Genomic DNA, 14,268 nt, shown 5'->3' on the forward strand with positions numbered 1-14,268 from the left:
ATTCTCCGGCTGGCAAGTACCTTATACTTTTAACTGCCACATCATTGTACAACTCAGTAACATACTGTGAGCTTCACGTCTCAGCCGTATATGCCACTTTTTCCAAGCAATGATCCAAAACCATAATGAGGTAATTTTCCACAAATATTAAAAATGTACTGTTAGAAAAATTAAACTACTTTGTTGATTTAATTTTTAGACATGTTTCAAAATCCATGTCAACAGAAGGACAGCTTGTGTGAGATGGACAGCTGTTGCTTCTGGTGCCTGTGGTGCCTTTGCCACCAGTTGCTTTATTGGCCACCCACGGAGTGAGAGAGAGAGGAAGAGGGAAAGAGAGAGGCAGGCAAGGGGGTGGGGGGTTGAGGGTTGAGAAAAAAGGGCACATGCTTGGGCTTGCTATCACCCTCATGGAGAAGTTGAAGATGTGGTTTAAAAACACAAAACACATTTGCTCACCAACTTCAGCTGTTCAAAATGGTCCAGAGCATGCCAACCTAACACTAACCAACAAAAATACCAACCATGGAGAGAGAGGAGTCATTTGTTCAGTTGTTCTCTCTCAACAGTCCCTTGACAATAGTTTTTTTTCCCCACTGTCAGAAGCCGTAGTGTGAACTTTTTAAGGATGGGGGGAGGGTGCAGGTATTAGGCTAATCACAGCAGACTATCTCGGTAAACAATGAATCCGAAAGGATATTGCCAGTATGTGTTTCCCTTGATTCTTGTCTGCTTTGGCTCATCCAGGCTCTAGTCTGTGTTGGCAGTCATTTCAATGTGAAAAGAACAGCTAGAGTAAACTTTAGATTTTTACATTACATGTGTCCAGCACTGCACTTAATTTAGGTATGGAAGTGGGAAACATACATTGCATATTGTCCAAAACTTGTTTAGTTTCAACTGCAATGTGCAAACTTTCAGATACGTTTTGCATTAACGTCTTGATCACGAGATCTGTCATGCAAAATAACACTGTTGATATTTACTTATATTATTTTGGATTTTCTCTTAGCCTTGATGTCAACTCCCTTACGCACATCAGTGTCTGTTGTCTGTTTTAGTGTAGTGCTCAATACTCAATACACATCCCTTCCTGATGTGTGTGCGTATGCATACAAAGCAAAGACAGATTTAGGAGACATCTGTTCAGCAAGGCCTATCACAGCCCAAGCTCAGACCAGCTTAACTCTTTAACACCTGCAGCAGTCATATTACTATCAGAGCCCCTCTCAGGTCAAGTTCACTCATTGCAACTTAAACTGTGCTGTGACCCATTCAAATTCTAACCAATAAAGAACTGTTATGTGTGCACAATTTATAGAAAAACATATGATCAGTCAACCCAAAGGAAAATACCAACATATGGAAACATAGTTAACAGTAAATCATAATAAAATATATTATCAATGTTGATCACATGACTTTGGATTTTAGGATAATTTCTCCTTGACAATGCACGCAAAATAATATGAATAATATGACTCTTCTTCTTTTTTTAAATTACACCCATCTGAACCTTTTATTTACTCTGACTGCTGTAACAGTCTGATTATACCTGAGGACCTCGCCAGTGTGTTTTATTAAAATACATCAGTGCTGTTTAGTCCCATCGAGTGCTACTTCTCCTCAGGCGGCCATTAAGATATGAAGAAGTCACAATCAACATTCAAGTGTGCTTAATTACATTTCACCCTCACCAGGAAAGTGCAAATGGCATATTTTGTGCACCTGTAAGAGAGAAGTAGATGACTGAGCACCATTAACATGATTCTCCTTGCCTGTACAAGCCTCTCAGATGCTCACTTGGGGGTGGACGCATGCTGTATTAGAGCATCTGCCACAGTAAAGACTTGGTCTCCTTAGCCATCTTAGCACCATCTGTGAGGTGGGTTTTTAATTAGCTGAGCCGCATGTGGCACATGCTTGTACCCATTCTGTCAAAACAAATGGCCACATGGGAAATAAAAGTACAAAATAAAGATTACTTCTTCTTCAGCACCCACCTCTACCATCTTTGCACACTGAACCACATCACTTGGTACCTCATTGTGACCAGATCATAGTCAGGCCTCTCATTTCACAGTTTGGGTCAATTCATTCTTTTGAAGTGGTAAACTCTGGAATGACAAGATGTCACATGATGCAGTCGTAGCTATGGCTACAGGACGAAAACTTGCTCTGAGCCTGTGCTGCACTAATATAAAGGAAGTCTTTTCTTCCTGAACCCAGTGTCTGGGTGCTTCAGGTTTTTGCACCTTCTATCTTGCTGTTGGCAGTAACAGAACAAAGACAGATATGCCTCATGCTGTAGGTAAATGTCAAGTTGGTAATATTTTTGTTTAAATTTGCTTTACTTAATGGGCATATGCTACCTGTAGGAGAAGTGTTTGTATTTACATTCAGTCAAAAAGTGTTTTGTACAGTGTGTGTAGCTACTGAACAAGAGAGGGACAACATGTGGTACTGTTTGCCCTGTTAATAGTTATCAGATAAGATATACCTAACAGCTGTGTTATGTGAATTAACATATTAATTTGTGTTTAGACTGGGCTCAGTTTGCCATCAATATTAGAGGCACATTTATGTATCTTCTGTATTTAAATTAACATTTTGAGAGAGGTATACAAACCCAGTATACCTATTTTCTTGTACTTAAAACTGAACTCATGTAGATTTATGAGGGAAAATTAAGAGGGAAATATTGTACATTTAACTGTAGCACAAGTGGTCCATTTTCTAGTTTAATTGTAGCAAAGTTGCATCTAACAATTTTTACAACTTGTTCAGCCGCTCGCTCAAAACTGCTAAAATGCTCCTTACGATGACCAGTGTTCAGAAAATATTCAGCCATCTGAAACAAATCAGTTAGAAATATTTTCATTATCAAATAATCATTACATAAAATATTTAAAATGGCAACCATTTGATCCTTCGCTTTCTATCCAACTGTCAACACACACACACACACACACCTCTAATATGTTTTCCTTGCCAAACATTCAACAGCATCGCAGTGACTGACCATCATCTCCCTTTTATGTGTTTATTTTCCTGCGTGCGTGTCTATTTGTGCAAGGTGTGCTCTCTAGCAGTGCCTTTAATCAAAGGTGTTGCATGGTAACCTGATATCTGTTGTAGCAACATATACATGGCCAGGCCTTTCTTTTATTTCCATCTCTCAGCACACGCTGTCCCCTAAGTGAGTGACAGTGGGACTGTAGAGTTTTGCATGCATGGACTGCATAGAAGCACTCTAGTCAGCACCCCTTCCTTACTGTAAACACCTTTTAGCCTATGGAGCTGAGCCAGCCTTCGTCCTGCAGGACAAGTGTTGCAGTGGTATCTAACTTGATTCTATCTACAATACTGCCCTCTGTGCTCATTGTATCAGTTGCTAACTGCTGCTGTATTTTTTTTCTTCCTGCAGCACAACAAGACAGCTGTGCAAGTTAAAGAAGACATGAAAAAGATGGTCCAGATACCCACATTCAGACCCAGGGTAGTGGTAGAAAAGCACACAAAGCAGTTTGGAGCATCCTTGTTGGAGTTGCAAGAGAAGGGCCTGGTGGAGAACGGTGTGCCTCTTGTGGTACAGAGGATGGTGGAGCATCTCCGCAAGCATGGTGAGAAAAACATCTCAGAGCATCACTTTTTCCTGCATAGACTTTCATAAGTAGTATTAAAGGACCTTAGCATTGGTTTGGATTTGCAAGCAATCTACACTTCAACTTCATTCCCTGCCAACAATAATGTAGTTTATACTTTTCAAGATTCTGTTCATTGACTTTGTGAACAGAAGCCAATTAGTGACATAATATGTAACAAAATGCAGAATGAATTTTAGCTAGATTAAAAGGAATGCAATGAAATAGTTTGAAGTGTCAGAAGAATCACTGATTTGACCCATTTAACATTTTCTGTAGTTTTTCAATGTGATCACTAGATGTCAGCACCAGAAAGTTAGACTCATTCCTTGTAGCTGCTGAACATGTAGGCTGTTTTCAGTGTTGTTAGATCAATGCTATTATTTTATACTTCAGAGGCTAGGACTCATGGTCAGCTGATCTCAGGCTGTCTCTGTTTTTATGTGTCACTGTACAAATTCATGTTACGTGTTGAACTCAATAATTTACAAATTATCCTCTAACAATTTGAGATGATCACTGATTGGAATAACAAACTACAATATGGTACACACAGAGTTTGGGTTATATTTTTGGACCTAAGCTCTAGTAACGTGACAAAGTAAGCAATTGTTTAGTTTTGTTCTTGTCGAGAGCCAGTTGAGGTGGTTTGGGCATAAGGATGCCACCGGGGCACCTCCCAAGGGAGGTGTTCCTGGCATGTCCAACTGGGGAGGAGACCATGGGGCAGGCCTCGGACCAGGTGGTGAGATTGTATCTCCACACTGGCCTGGGAGCGCCTTGTGATCCCCCAGTTAGAACTGGCCGATGTGGCCGGGGAAAAGGAAGTTTGGGGTCGTCTGCTGGAGCTGCTACCTCCGTGACCCGGCCCCGGATAAGCAGATGATGATGATGATGATGTTCCAGTCTAAATAATTCAATTAATTGTAGAAAAAATAAAAATGTTCACCACTGAAGCGGAATACCTGTTATGACAAGTCCTCCGTCCTCCATCTGGTGGCTCAGGTCTTGAAGAGACGCTATCTCAAAATCCTAGTTTTAAGACCATAATTCTTTTAGCCTAAATTAAACCTATTTGTTCTAATCTACAGGTTATCTCTGTAAAAAAATATGGTCAGTGTTTCTTGGAGTGTTTAGTGAGAAGCAACTGGACTTACTACGCAGTAAGACTGAGAACCTTCACAGACACATTGTCAGTGTTTAGTTTGTAATAAAGTGATAAATGCCAATATGAAAAAAATATTTAATTGACTTCTTTTTTATGTATTTATTAAACAACCGACCAGACAAAACCACAGAAGGGTCCAGTATTTACATTGTGGGAGCTGCAATGTTTTTCTTTGACAGTGGACTATAGCAGATTACACTAGGGGCTCATAATCTACACCTCGTTCAAGAAACAGTATCCATTTTGTTGAGAATATCCCCACTGAGAAATGATTTGATGACAATGACCTTTGACCTCTTTGTGAGGTCAGCGATACTTTTTAAATGAACGGACATTTTGAAAATGGAAAAATATATTTAGAAATAAATATATTTGGAAGCAGAATGAACGAACCCCCCCCCCCCCCCCCCCGAATAGATAACTTTTATTATGTTAACATCACAAATAGAAAGCCAAGTGAGAAACTACGTCATAAAAACATTTAAAGTTGCCGGTAAAATTAGTCTATCCAGCATCTAGTGGCAGACCTGGAAACCTTACAACAACAAAGAGGGAGAACTAGCTAAATTTGGACTCTTAAAAAAAAAGAAAAAAGATTAGCATCACTCTACAAGAGGTAAGGCTCTACAACTGTGTTTAATACATGTTGTAAGATTTAAATGAGTGTTTTAAAAAGCACGAACAACAAGCATGGACTATGTCAAACATGCTGAACGACAATAAACCTCATGGTGCATGTTGTATTGTAGTTTGTGTCACTTTCCGTCATTCAGACCTGTTTAAACTGGAGAAAGTCAATCGAGGTATCGACAAAAGTAAAAATGGTGTCTGTAAAAACATTAGCTTAAACAAGTAGCCTCAAATTAAAAATGTTCTCTCCATGAAACTGCAAGATAATTACATCACAGTGTGGTTAAAAATCACTATTTGGCACTGAATACTTAAAACTAAAATACTATGCAGATGTACTTTGACATTTTTTTACATCTGGCATTGATCACTTCCTCAGTCACCTTCATAAGCCAAATGTGAGGATTTGCTACTTTTCTTTTTCACTGATGATAGTAATTTTTGGACAAATTTTTAACACAGACCAAATAATTAATTGTAAAATGTTGAATGATAATGCTATGTTGTACCCATATAAGATATGACTTTGAAAGAAAGGCCTCTTGTTGACAAGTTAGTTACAAATACCAAAAGGACAAGCCAAAAGAAGAACCAATAAAACATTAGATTTAGACTGAAATAACTTTGACGCCTCCTTCATAAACAGGCAGAGCTCATTTAACTCATGTTAGATATCATATTGAAGAAACTCGCAATCTTTCAACATGAGTTAACTGTGCCTGAAAAGTGTTACTCTGACTTTCTTCCAGCCCTACATCAGGAAGGTCTGTTTAGGGTGAATGGGAACGTTCGGGCTGTGGAGAATTTGAGACAGCGTCTGGAAGGTGGTGAAGAAGTGGACCTTCTCATCGAATCTGATCTATGTACGGTGGCCAGTTTGCTTAAACGGTATCTCAGGGATCTACCAGATGGTCTGGTTGGATCACCTGTACAGCAGGCACTAATACAGCACTACCAGGGTAAGAGAAAGTTTCTGTTTCTTAGAACAGTGTTGCTACCTGAAGTGTTTGTTTGGCTTCTGCAATTTTTGTCCCAGTGCAAAAAAACAAAAACAAACACAGATTTTAGATTTTTACAATCACTAGATGCTTTCTATTCTGCACAATTTTCCAAATCCACAATATGATATTTATATCCTTATGCATAGTGAAAATCTGGGTCATGATGCTGATCAGATGATAAACAAAGCTATCTTTAGGTGATGAAATGTACTGTTATCACTGCAGCCATCTGCTCTAGGGACTACATATAAAGACACTGTTGAGTGAAGTGTTTGAGTGACAGAAAGTGAAAGAATATGGACCACATATTTTTGGGAATAATCTTGCAGGTCAATAAAGATTCTTCAAAGTCAGCCTATTTTTAAGGTCCTACATCGGAAATAGAAAACAATTTCTTGGTAGAGGGCCTGGGTATGCTTGGGTTATATTAAAACAGTTGACATGAATTATGAACTGGAAAACCATATTACCATTAAATAGAAGAAATGTAGAAGTCAGTTCAAATGTTTCAAAGTCCAGATTCTCAGGCACACAACATAAAAATATCATCAGTATTTTTTCTCTTCTCCATGGTCAAGTTACGGCAGATTAGAGCAGTGACCAAGGAAAAGTGCTAATACTGCACAATAACAGAATCTGTTACTCAGTTTGAGGAAAAATATTCCACCCATTGTCTATATCTGTCAGATGGAGAAAACTAAATAGTGTTCAATTTGTGTTGTATGCAGAGCAGTAGCAAATTGTGTTGCCTGGAGAATGGCAAGTATCAGCTGAAGCCACTGTTGTAAAAACAGGTTAGACAAGCCCTAAACGATAATCAGAAACATTAATGTTCTCAAAGCAATTAAGAGTCAGGTACAGTCAATATTTAGCTTTGGAGGACAAAGTGTACTGACCGGTCCTCTGATTGTCAGGGTTTCTGGTGCCTTATCTTTTGATGTGTGGACTCTTTACATTTATGCCATATATTTCCATGAAATGTAAATGTACTGTTTAATGTACTGACCTATGAGCACTTTAGAAACTCTGGCACACACACGTACATACATACTCAATCTAAACTTGACTCTGGGGAAACAATGCATGTGCATATAAGCTTTTCTCTCCCCCTCTATACACGCAGAAAGACGCACATACATACCTACATACGTGCGCACACACACAAGTAGACTCACACAGTCACAATGTTTGTGTGATTCAGTCATTCAGGATCAGTGGCCATATCCGTTTATCCAACTCTGACCCAATTATGTATCCCAAGTAATAGCATCAACATATTTTAGGCTCTTTGCTCTAATGCTCATGTATTACTAGTCACCACAACTCAAGATTAGTTTTTACAGCCAGCAGACAGGTGGAGTGATCAGTAATTCAGTAAATATCTATTTATGTGGAGCAGCACGGTGGCATAGTGGTTAGTGCTGTCACCCCACAATCAGAAGTTCTGTGCAGAGTTTGCATGTTCTCCTGTGTCTGTGTGGGTTTCTTCCCTCTGTCCAAAGACATGATTGTCTACAATAGGTTAACTGGTGACTAAATTGTCCATAGGTCTGAGTGTGAGAGTGAGTGGTTGTTAGTCTCTGTCCGTCTCTGTGTGTTGGCATTGTGATGGACTGGTGAACCTGTCCAGGGTGTACCCCACCCTCACTCGGAACATTGGCTGGGATTTGCTTCAGCACCCCCTGTGACCTGGAAACGGAAAAGTGGTAGAAGATGGTTGGATTGATGCATCTATATATGTGTTGCACATTGTGAACAGCAATAAAAAAAAAACCAAACAGTTAGTTATGTCACCAATTACTGGTCTTTTGTTTGAGTTTGGTTAGAGTTAAGCATATTCCTAACATTTGTGCAGAAGATGGATTGTCAGATGTTTCAAATTTCCTAAATACCATCCTTTGACCTGTTTTGACACACTGTTGTCTATCTGTAGATTGTGGTGATGATGGCTCTTGGTCAGATATCAGACACCTGCTTCAACAACTTCCAGATGTCCACTACAGCCTCCTGCGCTACCTATGCCACTTTCTCACACTTGTGGAGTGCAACCACAAGGACAACCGCATGACTGCCCTCAACCTTGCTACTGTGTTTGGACCCAGTGTCTTCCAGTGAGTTTAAGCTTTTTCTGAGAGTTTATTAGTCCAGTATTCAAAATTACTTCCAGTGGACCAGGCTCTCTTTTCTTGTACTATACAGTAATGTCCAAAAAGCTTCAGCTTCTTGAATATGTAATTAATTAGAAGAATGTATCTGCCAATAAACCATGTACCAGTAAAGCAGGTGTATTTTTGAAGGGAAAGAGTAGTAAAAGGATGAACAGCTGATGATGTGAGCTGCCATTATTTTTGAGAGCGGCCTTTGTGCAGATCTGTATAACCAAGAAAGAAACGTAGTACTGAGTTTATGGGTTTACGACTTGCGAATTTGAAGCTTTAATGCCTTTCAATCTGTATTAATATATTTTTGGCCGCCTGGAATTGCAAACATAATTTTGCCACCTTTTAAAGCAAGCTGATGAACTCTAGTTCAACATTCTCTTATCCTTCCTATCACTCTACCACATCTGTAGTTTTACTGAATCACACAATCAACTTTAGTCTCTTCATATCCTCGAACAACATTTATTATTGAAAGTTTTGTAGGTTTGATATCTCTACTTCTACACACTATATCTAGTCTTTAAATAAAAAAACAAACCACCTTAGCTTAGTCTGTAAAAATAGTCAGACAGACAGGCAACATGATAATGGATATTGAGAGATTTTTTCACTCTCCATCTATTTCTGTTTAGTGAGTCAGATGTTCAACATTGGTTTCATATGCCTGAGACGATGTATCGATAGAATGGTTCTTCTCTTATAATATGCAGGGCTTAATGGTCAAGATAGCAAGTATTGGTGAAACAATAAGATATATTAATCACAAAGAATAGCTAAGTACATACTTAAAATGTAAGTGAATCCAAAATAATTGACATAAAAGTTAATGAACATACTTAGGCCATGACAGAGGCAAATATTGTCTCTGTCAATATGTTTATCCAGCAGATGGTGCTGCAGCTGATTTAACAGAGCATTAATCAAAACAGCCCTCTATATATTTTGCTTCATGGATTATTTATTTTTATTGATGGAAGCTCACCGTCTAAGGACACTAATCTATTGTACACTATTGAAGTAAATGTCAAATGGCATTATGAAAACAGGTTGACAGTAATAGGTGTTCAAATGATGCAGTCATTGACTTCATATGCCTCCCTGCAGCTGTAGAGCTAAGTACTGTTGTTGTCACTAGTCTTTTTATAATATTCTTACAGGGTAGTGTGTTACATTTCATACACCCACAGCTCCTGGCATACAGATGTACTGTTCCCCAGACTGATGACTGGTGGGCATCTCCAGTAATAAAGCTGGTTGTTCAAGCTTGGAAACCCTGCATAGAAAATAGATCAAGTTGCACTGGCAAAAATACAGATGGAGAAACTGTTATGGATACTGTTTGATATGTACAAACTGTACTATTTCTACATGTATACTCTTTGTGTGTGTGTTTGTGTGTGTGTGGGTTAATGTTATATAATTAGTCTTCCAGTTAGACCTACAGCCAAATGTATATGTCGCACAGCTGATCTGTAACAACTCAGTAGCAACACAAGCTTTACAGAGCTTGTGTTGAATGTGTTGAGTGTAATGCTGTTGAACCAAAATCTGTGCAACATCTATGCAAAAGCATGTTTTTACTCAAAGCTGCAGAGCAAAAAAGCAAAAAGTATTTTTAAAAGTAAAATGAAAAACACAATTCTTTACTCAATTTAAAAACAAATGAAATCCCCTTTTTTTTTATCTCAATTGTCCAGTGTGGCTCCTGGTTTCGAAGCAATGAAAGACCAAAACATCTGCAACAAGCTCATGGTCAAGATCATCCAGAACTACACAAATATATTTGAGATGGACAAGGCAAACAACGGCTACACAGAGGAAGCATCAACCCTTATCGTTGTCAAGGTGTTGTATACTGGAACTTGTGTACTTGGAACAGCAGGTGCTGGTGTTTATATGCAAGAGATATATGTTGGTAGTGCAGCTGGTACGACAACTAACAAACAAATTGTTGCCTATGCACTTAAGGAAGTGTGAATTTCTTCTCCCTGCCCTGTAACCTCACCTTCTGCCCATCCACTTAGACGATTGGTGGTTTATAAATAAATGCAAATGATGTCAAGCTAATATTGATTCAAGTATTGATACTATATCACAGCCTCACAGGAAGGACTCCCCAACAGGTGGCTGCTTTCAGTCTCCAGTTGTTGATTTATGTTTTCTGCTTCAATTGCTGATGTCTTTATTGGTTTGTCTGGTCTTCAGGTTTTCTTTAATTTCTGTTTACTCTGATGAAGTAAGCAACAACATAATTTTGTACCTAGTTTGATGATTGATTCTAGTTAAATTTATTAAAGTTAAATTTTGTTAATTTATTTGAAATCTACTTAATTTTACTTAATTTAAGTTAAGAACAGTGGCAGGAAAACTTTTGCATCACAACCAGAATGTGAATTTCTGCTTTTGGAAAGACATCTTTAAACACAGCAACAGCAGAACTTCACCACAGTTGGTGATTAATGACTGTTATTTGGGTGAAACATGGCATGAGCCACCTGTGGCTACAGTGGAGTGACGAGGCAATGATCAAGGTATTTAGCTCCCTGCGGGCTTGACTGCTCACCTGTGATGGGGTACCTCTCCTTTCAAACATAGTTTGCATATGACTCCATGCTTAGTATGCAAAAAACACTGCTGATGATGTTAATGATTTTAGAAATTAAATTATTACATGCAACCCAAAGTCCAAAGGTCCAGATGTCTTTCAGCACTAAAATTCATTCAGGAATTCAGGATATAGTGTAATTTTCCAAAAAACATTTCCAGTCAGAAATATCAGTGCTGTGTTATGATGACATGTGATCCTACTGACCCATGGGATACCCCCCAGTCAGATAATATCTTACAGACAAACATACACACGTACACAAAAGCACCAGGACATACGTATTCACACTGTGAAGGCTTCTTTCCTCTTGACCTCTTAATGCCTTTGAACACAACGCATATGATCCCTGGTGTTGCCTTTACCTCCAGCAATTAAAGCCTGACAAGCAGAATGTGTATGTGAATGTGTTTATGAGGCTACTATTCAACAAATAGAACAAAGATTCCAACCCTCATACTGTACATTGTACATTACTGCACATTAAGATGTGGGTTAGGCATGCAGATAGTCACAATCTTTGTAATCTTTCTCATCCTAGGAGGCGCATGTGACAGATACAGGCACAGAGCCATCGCCCAGCCACTTCAATGAAAAGACATTGACACCAGTTCCCATGACAAAAGTACGTGCTGGGCTTTTCATACCTGCATGTGTGAATTTTTGTTTTTGCTTTTCAGTGTACATGTTATTGAAGCTTTTGTTTGAGTCTGTCTACTGTGAAATGCAGCACTATCGTTTATACGTGACATTCCCAGGTCAAATTTGCTTGAACCTTTGAAATTCCCTTACATAGGCCTTTTTAACACCAGCCATGTGATGTGTGTGATGTGATTAACATAACATGGGGATGTTTTGGAAAAGATCTTTTCCAACCAAAGTCATTTCTATGTGTGCCTGTGTGATTTTTTGTGTCTTTTAAGATGCTCTGAATGTTAGCTGACTTGTCTATGCTGCCTGGAATGGTATTTGAGGCCATTCAGTATGAATAGATGATGATCTTTAAACAGTTTAAACAGTATGTGACAATCTTAACAGATAGCTTATCACTGTTTAAAAAGATGTTTTAAAATAGCAGAGTTACATTTTGCTTCGACTTCATCAATGAACAAAAGAAATCTTTAGCACTGAACATTTTTAGTTTTATACATAATACATAGAAATTATATAACATGTCATGTATGACAACATGCAGTGATTTAATAGTATTATTTTTGTAGCGCTACGAAATAACTCTCACTTGTCCTGGTTGAGTAAAGTGTTCATTGCTGTCTCAATGAATGATGAGTTATACTACATAAAACTCTTATATGTTTTAATTCTCTCTTTTTTTCCCTGTTCATTTTCAAAGCTTGGACAAAGTGAACTGCCACTCACTGCAGAACATCTAAGTGAATCCTGTTTAAACACCTCAAAAGCAAGACCACAGAAAAATAAGGTACAGAAGATACTAAATGTTTGTTACTGTCCTGTGATTATTTTTTGTGATTTAAGGGGTTAGCCTGATGGTTTACCACAGTCTTTTCTCACCCTCTCCAATAAATACTTCCTGCTGTCTTATCTGCTGTATTGGCCTGACGCTGATTAGCCTGAGGTCATCGCTGCTCAGTCACATGATGTGATTTGATAAAGGCAGGCTGCTGCAGGAAACAACAACTTGCTTATTTGCAGTGAGGCACAAACATTGGCCATGGTATGCTTCTCCAGTTCTATTGTGTTATAATAACAGATGAGTCATGTCACAAAAACAGCATTTGGCTATAGATTTGAGTGGAAGTAAAGCGCTGACATTTCCTGTATCTCTGCAAATCAATCTCTGCATTATTGTATTTTAAATCAAAGAGGCCAATGAGAATGCTTGTTTTATGAATTAAATTTTCTAAAGTTTTATCCTCTGCTCATATGAGCTGACCTCTTAATATTAAATTAGCATTGCTACATTTGAGAAAATAATGACTTGAGTTTGACGGTAGCCAAGGCAGTCTGATGTAGTCTTTCTGTGGTTGTTGTGAATGCAGTTTTGAACAGAGGTGTGACGCCATAAATGTGGTTTACATATCAAGACCAGTGCCGCTGTAGAGATAAAAGAAGTGCTGACTGCAAGATAAGCTTTTGGGAAGTAGAAACATCTGCTGATGTGAGGAAAAATTCAGTAGCCAGGGGAAAATCTTTTGTTTTTGGAAGAGCTGATATGTTGCTTAAGATGGTTTTTAAATGCAATTTTTAGCCAAGATACCCCTCTGTTCTCAATATGCATTTGGGTACAGGGCAAAGGAGTTGGCCAAACACACCAGTACATGTGGTGACAGCCTTTGAAGTTTTATCGAAAATAACAGGGGAAACTGTATAAAACTGTGAAAACAATATATTTATTTACTGTGATTACAAAAGAGAAAAGAGCTTCCATGACCCAGAGTTGGCACAAATCTGTTTCAAAATTTTTTTTTACTGGAATAAGGAAAACATTTAGTCATGAAAAATAAGAGAACTACAGCATTAAACACACACATAATTCAACAGTAAGCATTACTTAGAGTGTTGCATTAGCAGAGCATTAGCTTCTCCTTGTTAGTAACCAATCATGCGAAACCATCTGTATCTACACTTTTCACTCATTTATCGCTCCCTGTTAAATTATCACTAAATTGTTTATTCAAGTAAAGTTGCAGGCACTTAGTCATTCATCTTCCTTCTGGATGAAAGCAAAGGCATTTGTTAATTGCAAATATACCAATATTTGTTAGACAGCACCTGTCATAGAGCTGTGCTGTTGGAGTTTGCAATAGCAATGCATTGTTCAACTGGAACAGCTTTTGGCAGACCAATAGCCATCAGCACTGAAATAATATGACAATATCAATACTAACATTAAGGAACCCTTGAAACATCAAACACACAATCCAGCTACAGTCTCTGCAGACTCCTGCAAGCCTCCTGCTTCTTATGAAAACAAATAAGGCATTCACCATTAGCTTGACCTTCTTAATGATTTATCAACCTGATTAAGCACTATAAATATTAACTTTTACAGCTGCATTTCCCAAACACTCCAGTATGA

General features: G+C 38.3%; 1 protein-coding gene across 2 annotated transcripts in view; it reads left to right on the forward strand.

The window, feature by feature from the left end:
- Positions 1-14,268, forward strand: part of fam13a (family with sequence similarity 13 member A) — a 42,360-nt gene that overhangs the window by 581 nt on the left and 27,511 nt on the right. For both annotated transcript variants that reach the window (XM_029504124.1, XM_029504133.1), the window contains exons 2-7: positions 3,428-3,623; positions 6,192-6,401; positions 8,377-8,554; positions 10,303-10,450; positions 11,752-11,835; positions 12,562-12,648. In XM_029504124.1, coding sequence (XP_029359984.1) covers positions 3,428-3,623; positions 6,192-6,401; positions 8,377-8,554; positions 10,303-10,450; positions 11,752-11,835; positions 12,562-12,648 — 903 coding nt within the window. The remainder of the gene's footprint in view (positions 1-3,427; positions 3,624-6,191; positions 6,402-8,376; positions 8,555-10,302; positions 10,451-11,751; positions 11,836-12,561; positions 12,649-14,268) is intronic.

This window comes from Echeneis naucrates, chromosome 1 (assembly GCF_900963305.1).
Source record: "Echeneis naucrates chromosome 1, fEcheNa1.1, whole genome shotgun sequence".
In the NCBI taxonomy this organism is placed as follows: domain Eukaryota; kingdom Metazoa; phylum Chordata; class Actinopteri; order Carangiformes; family Echeneidae; genus Echeneis; species Echeneis naucrates.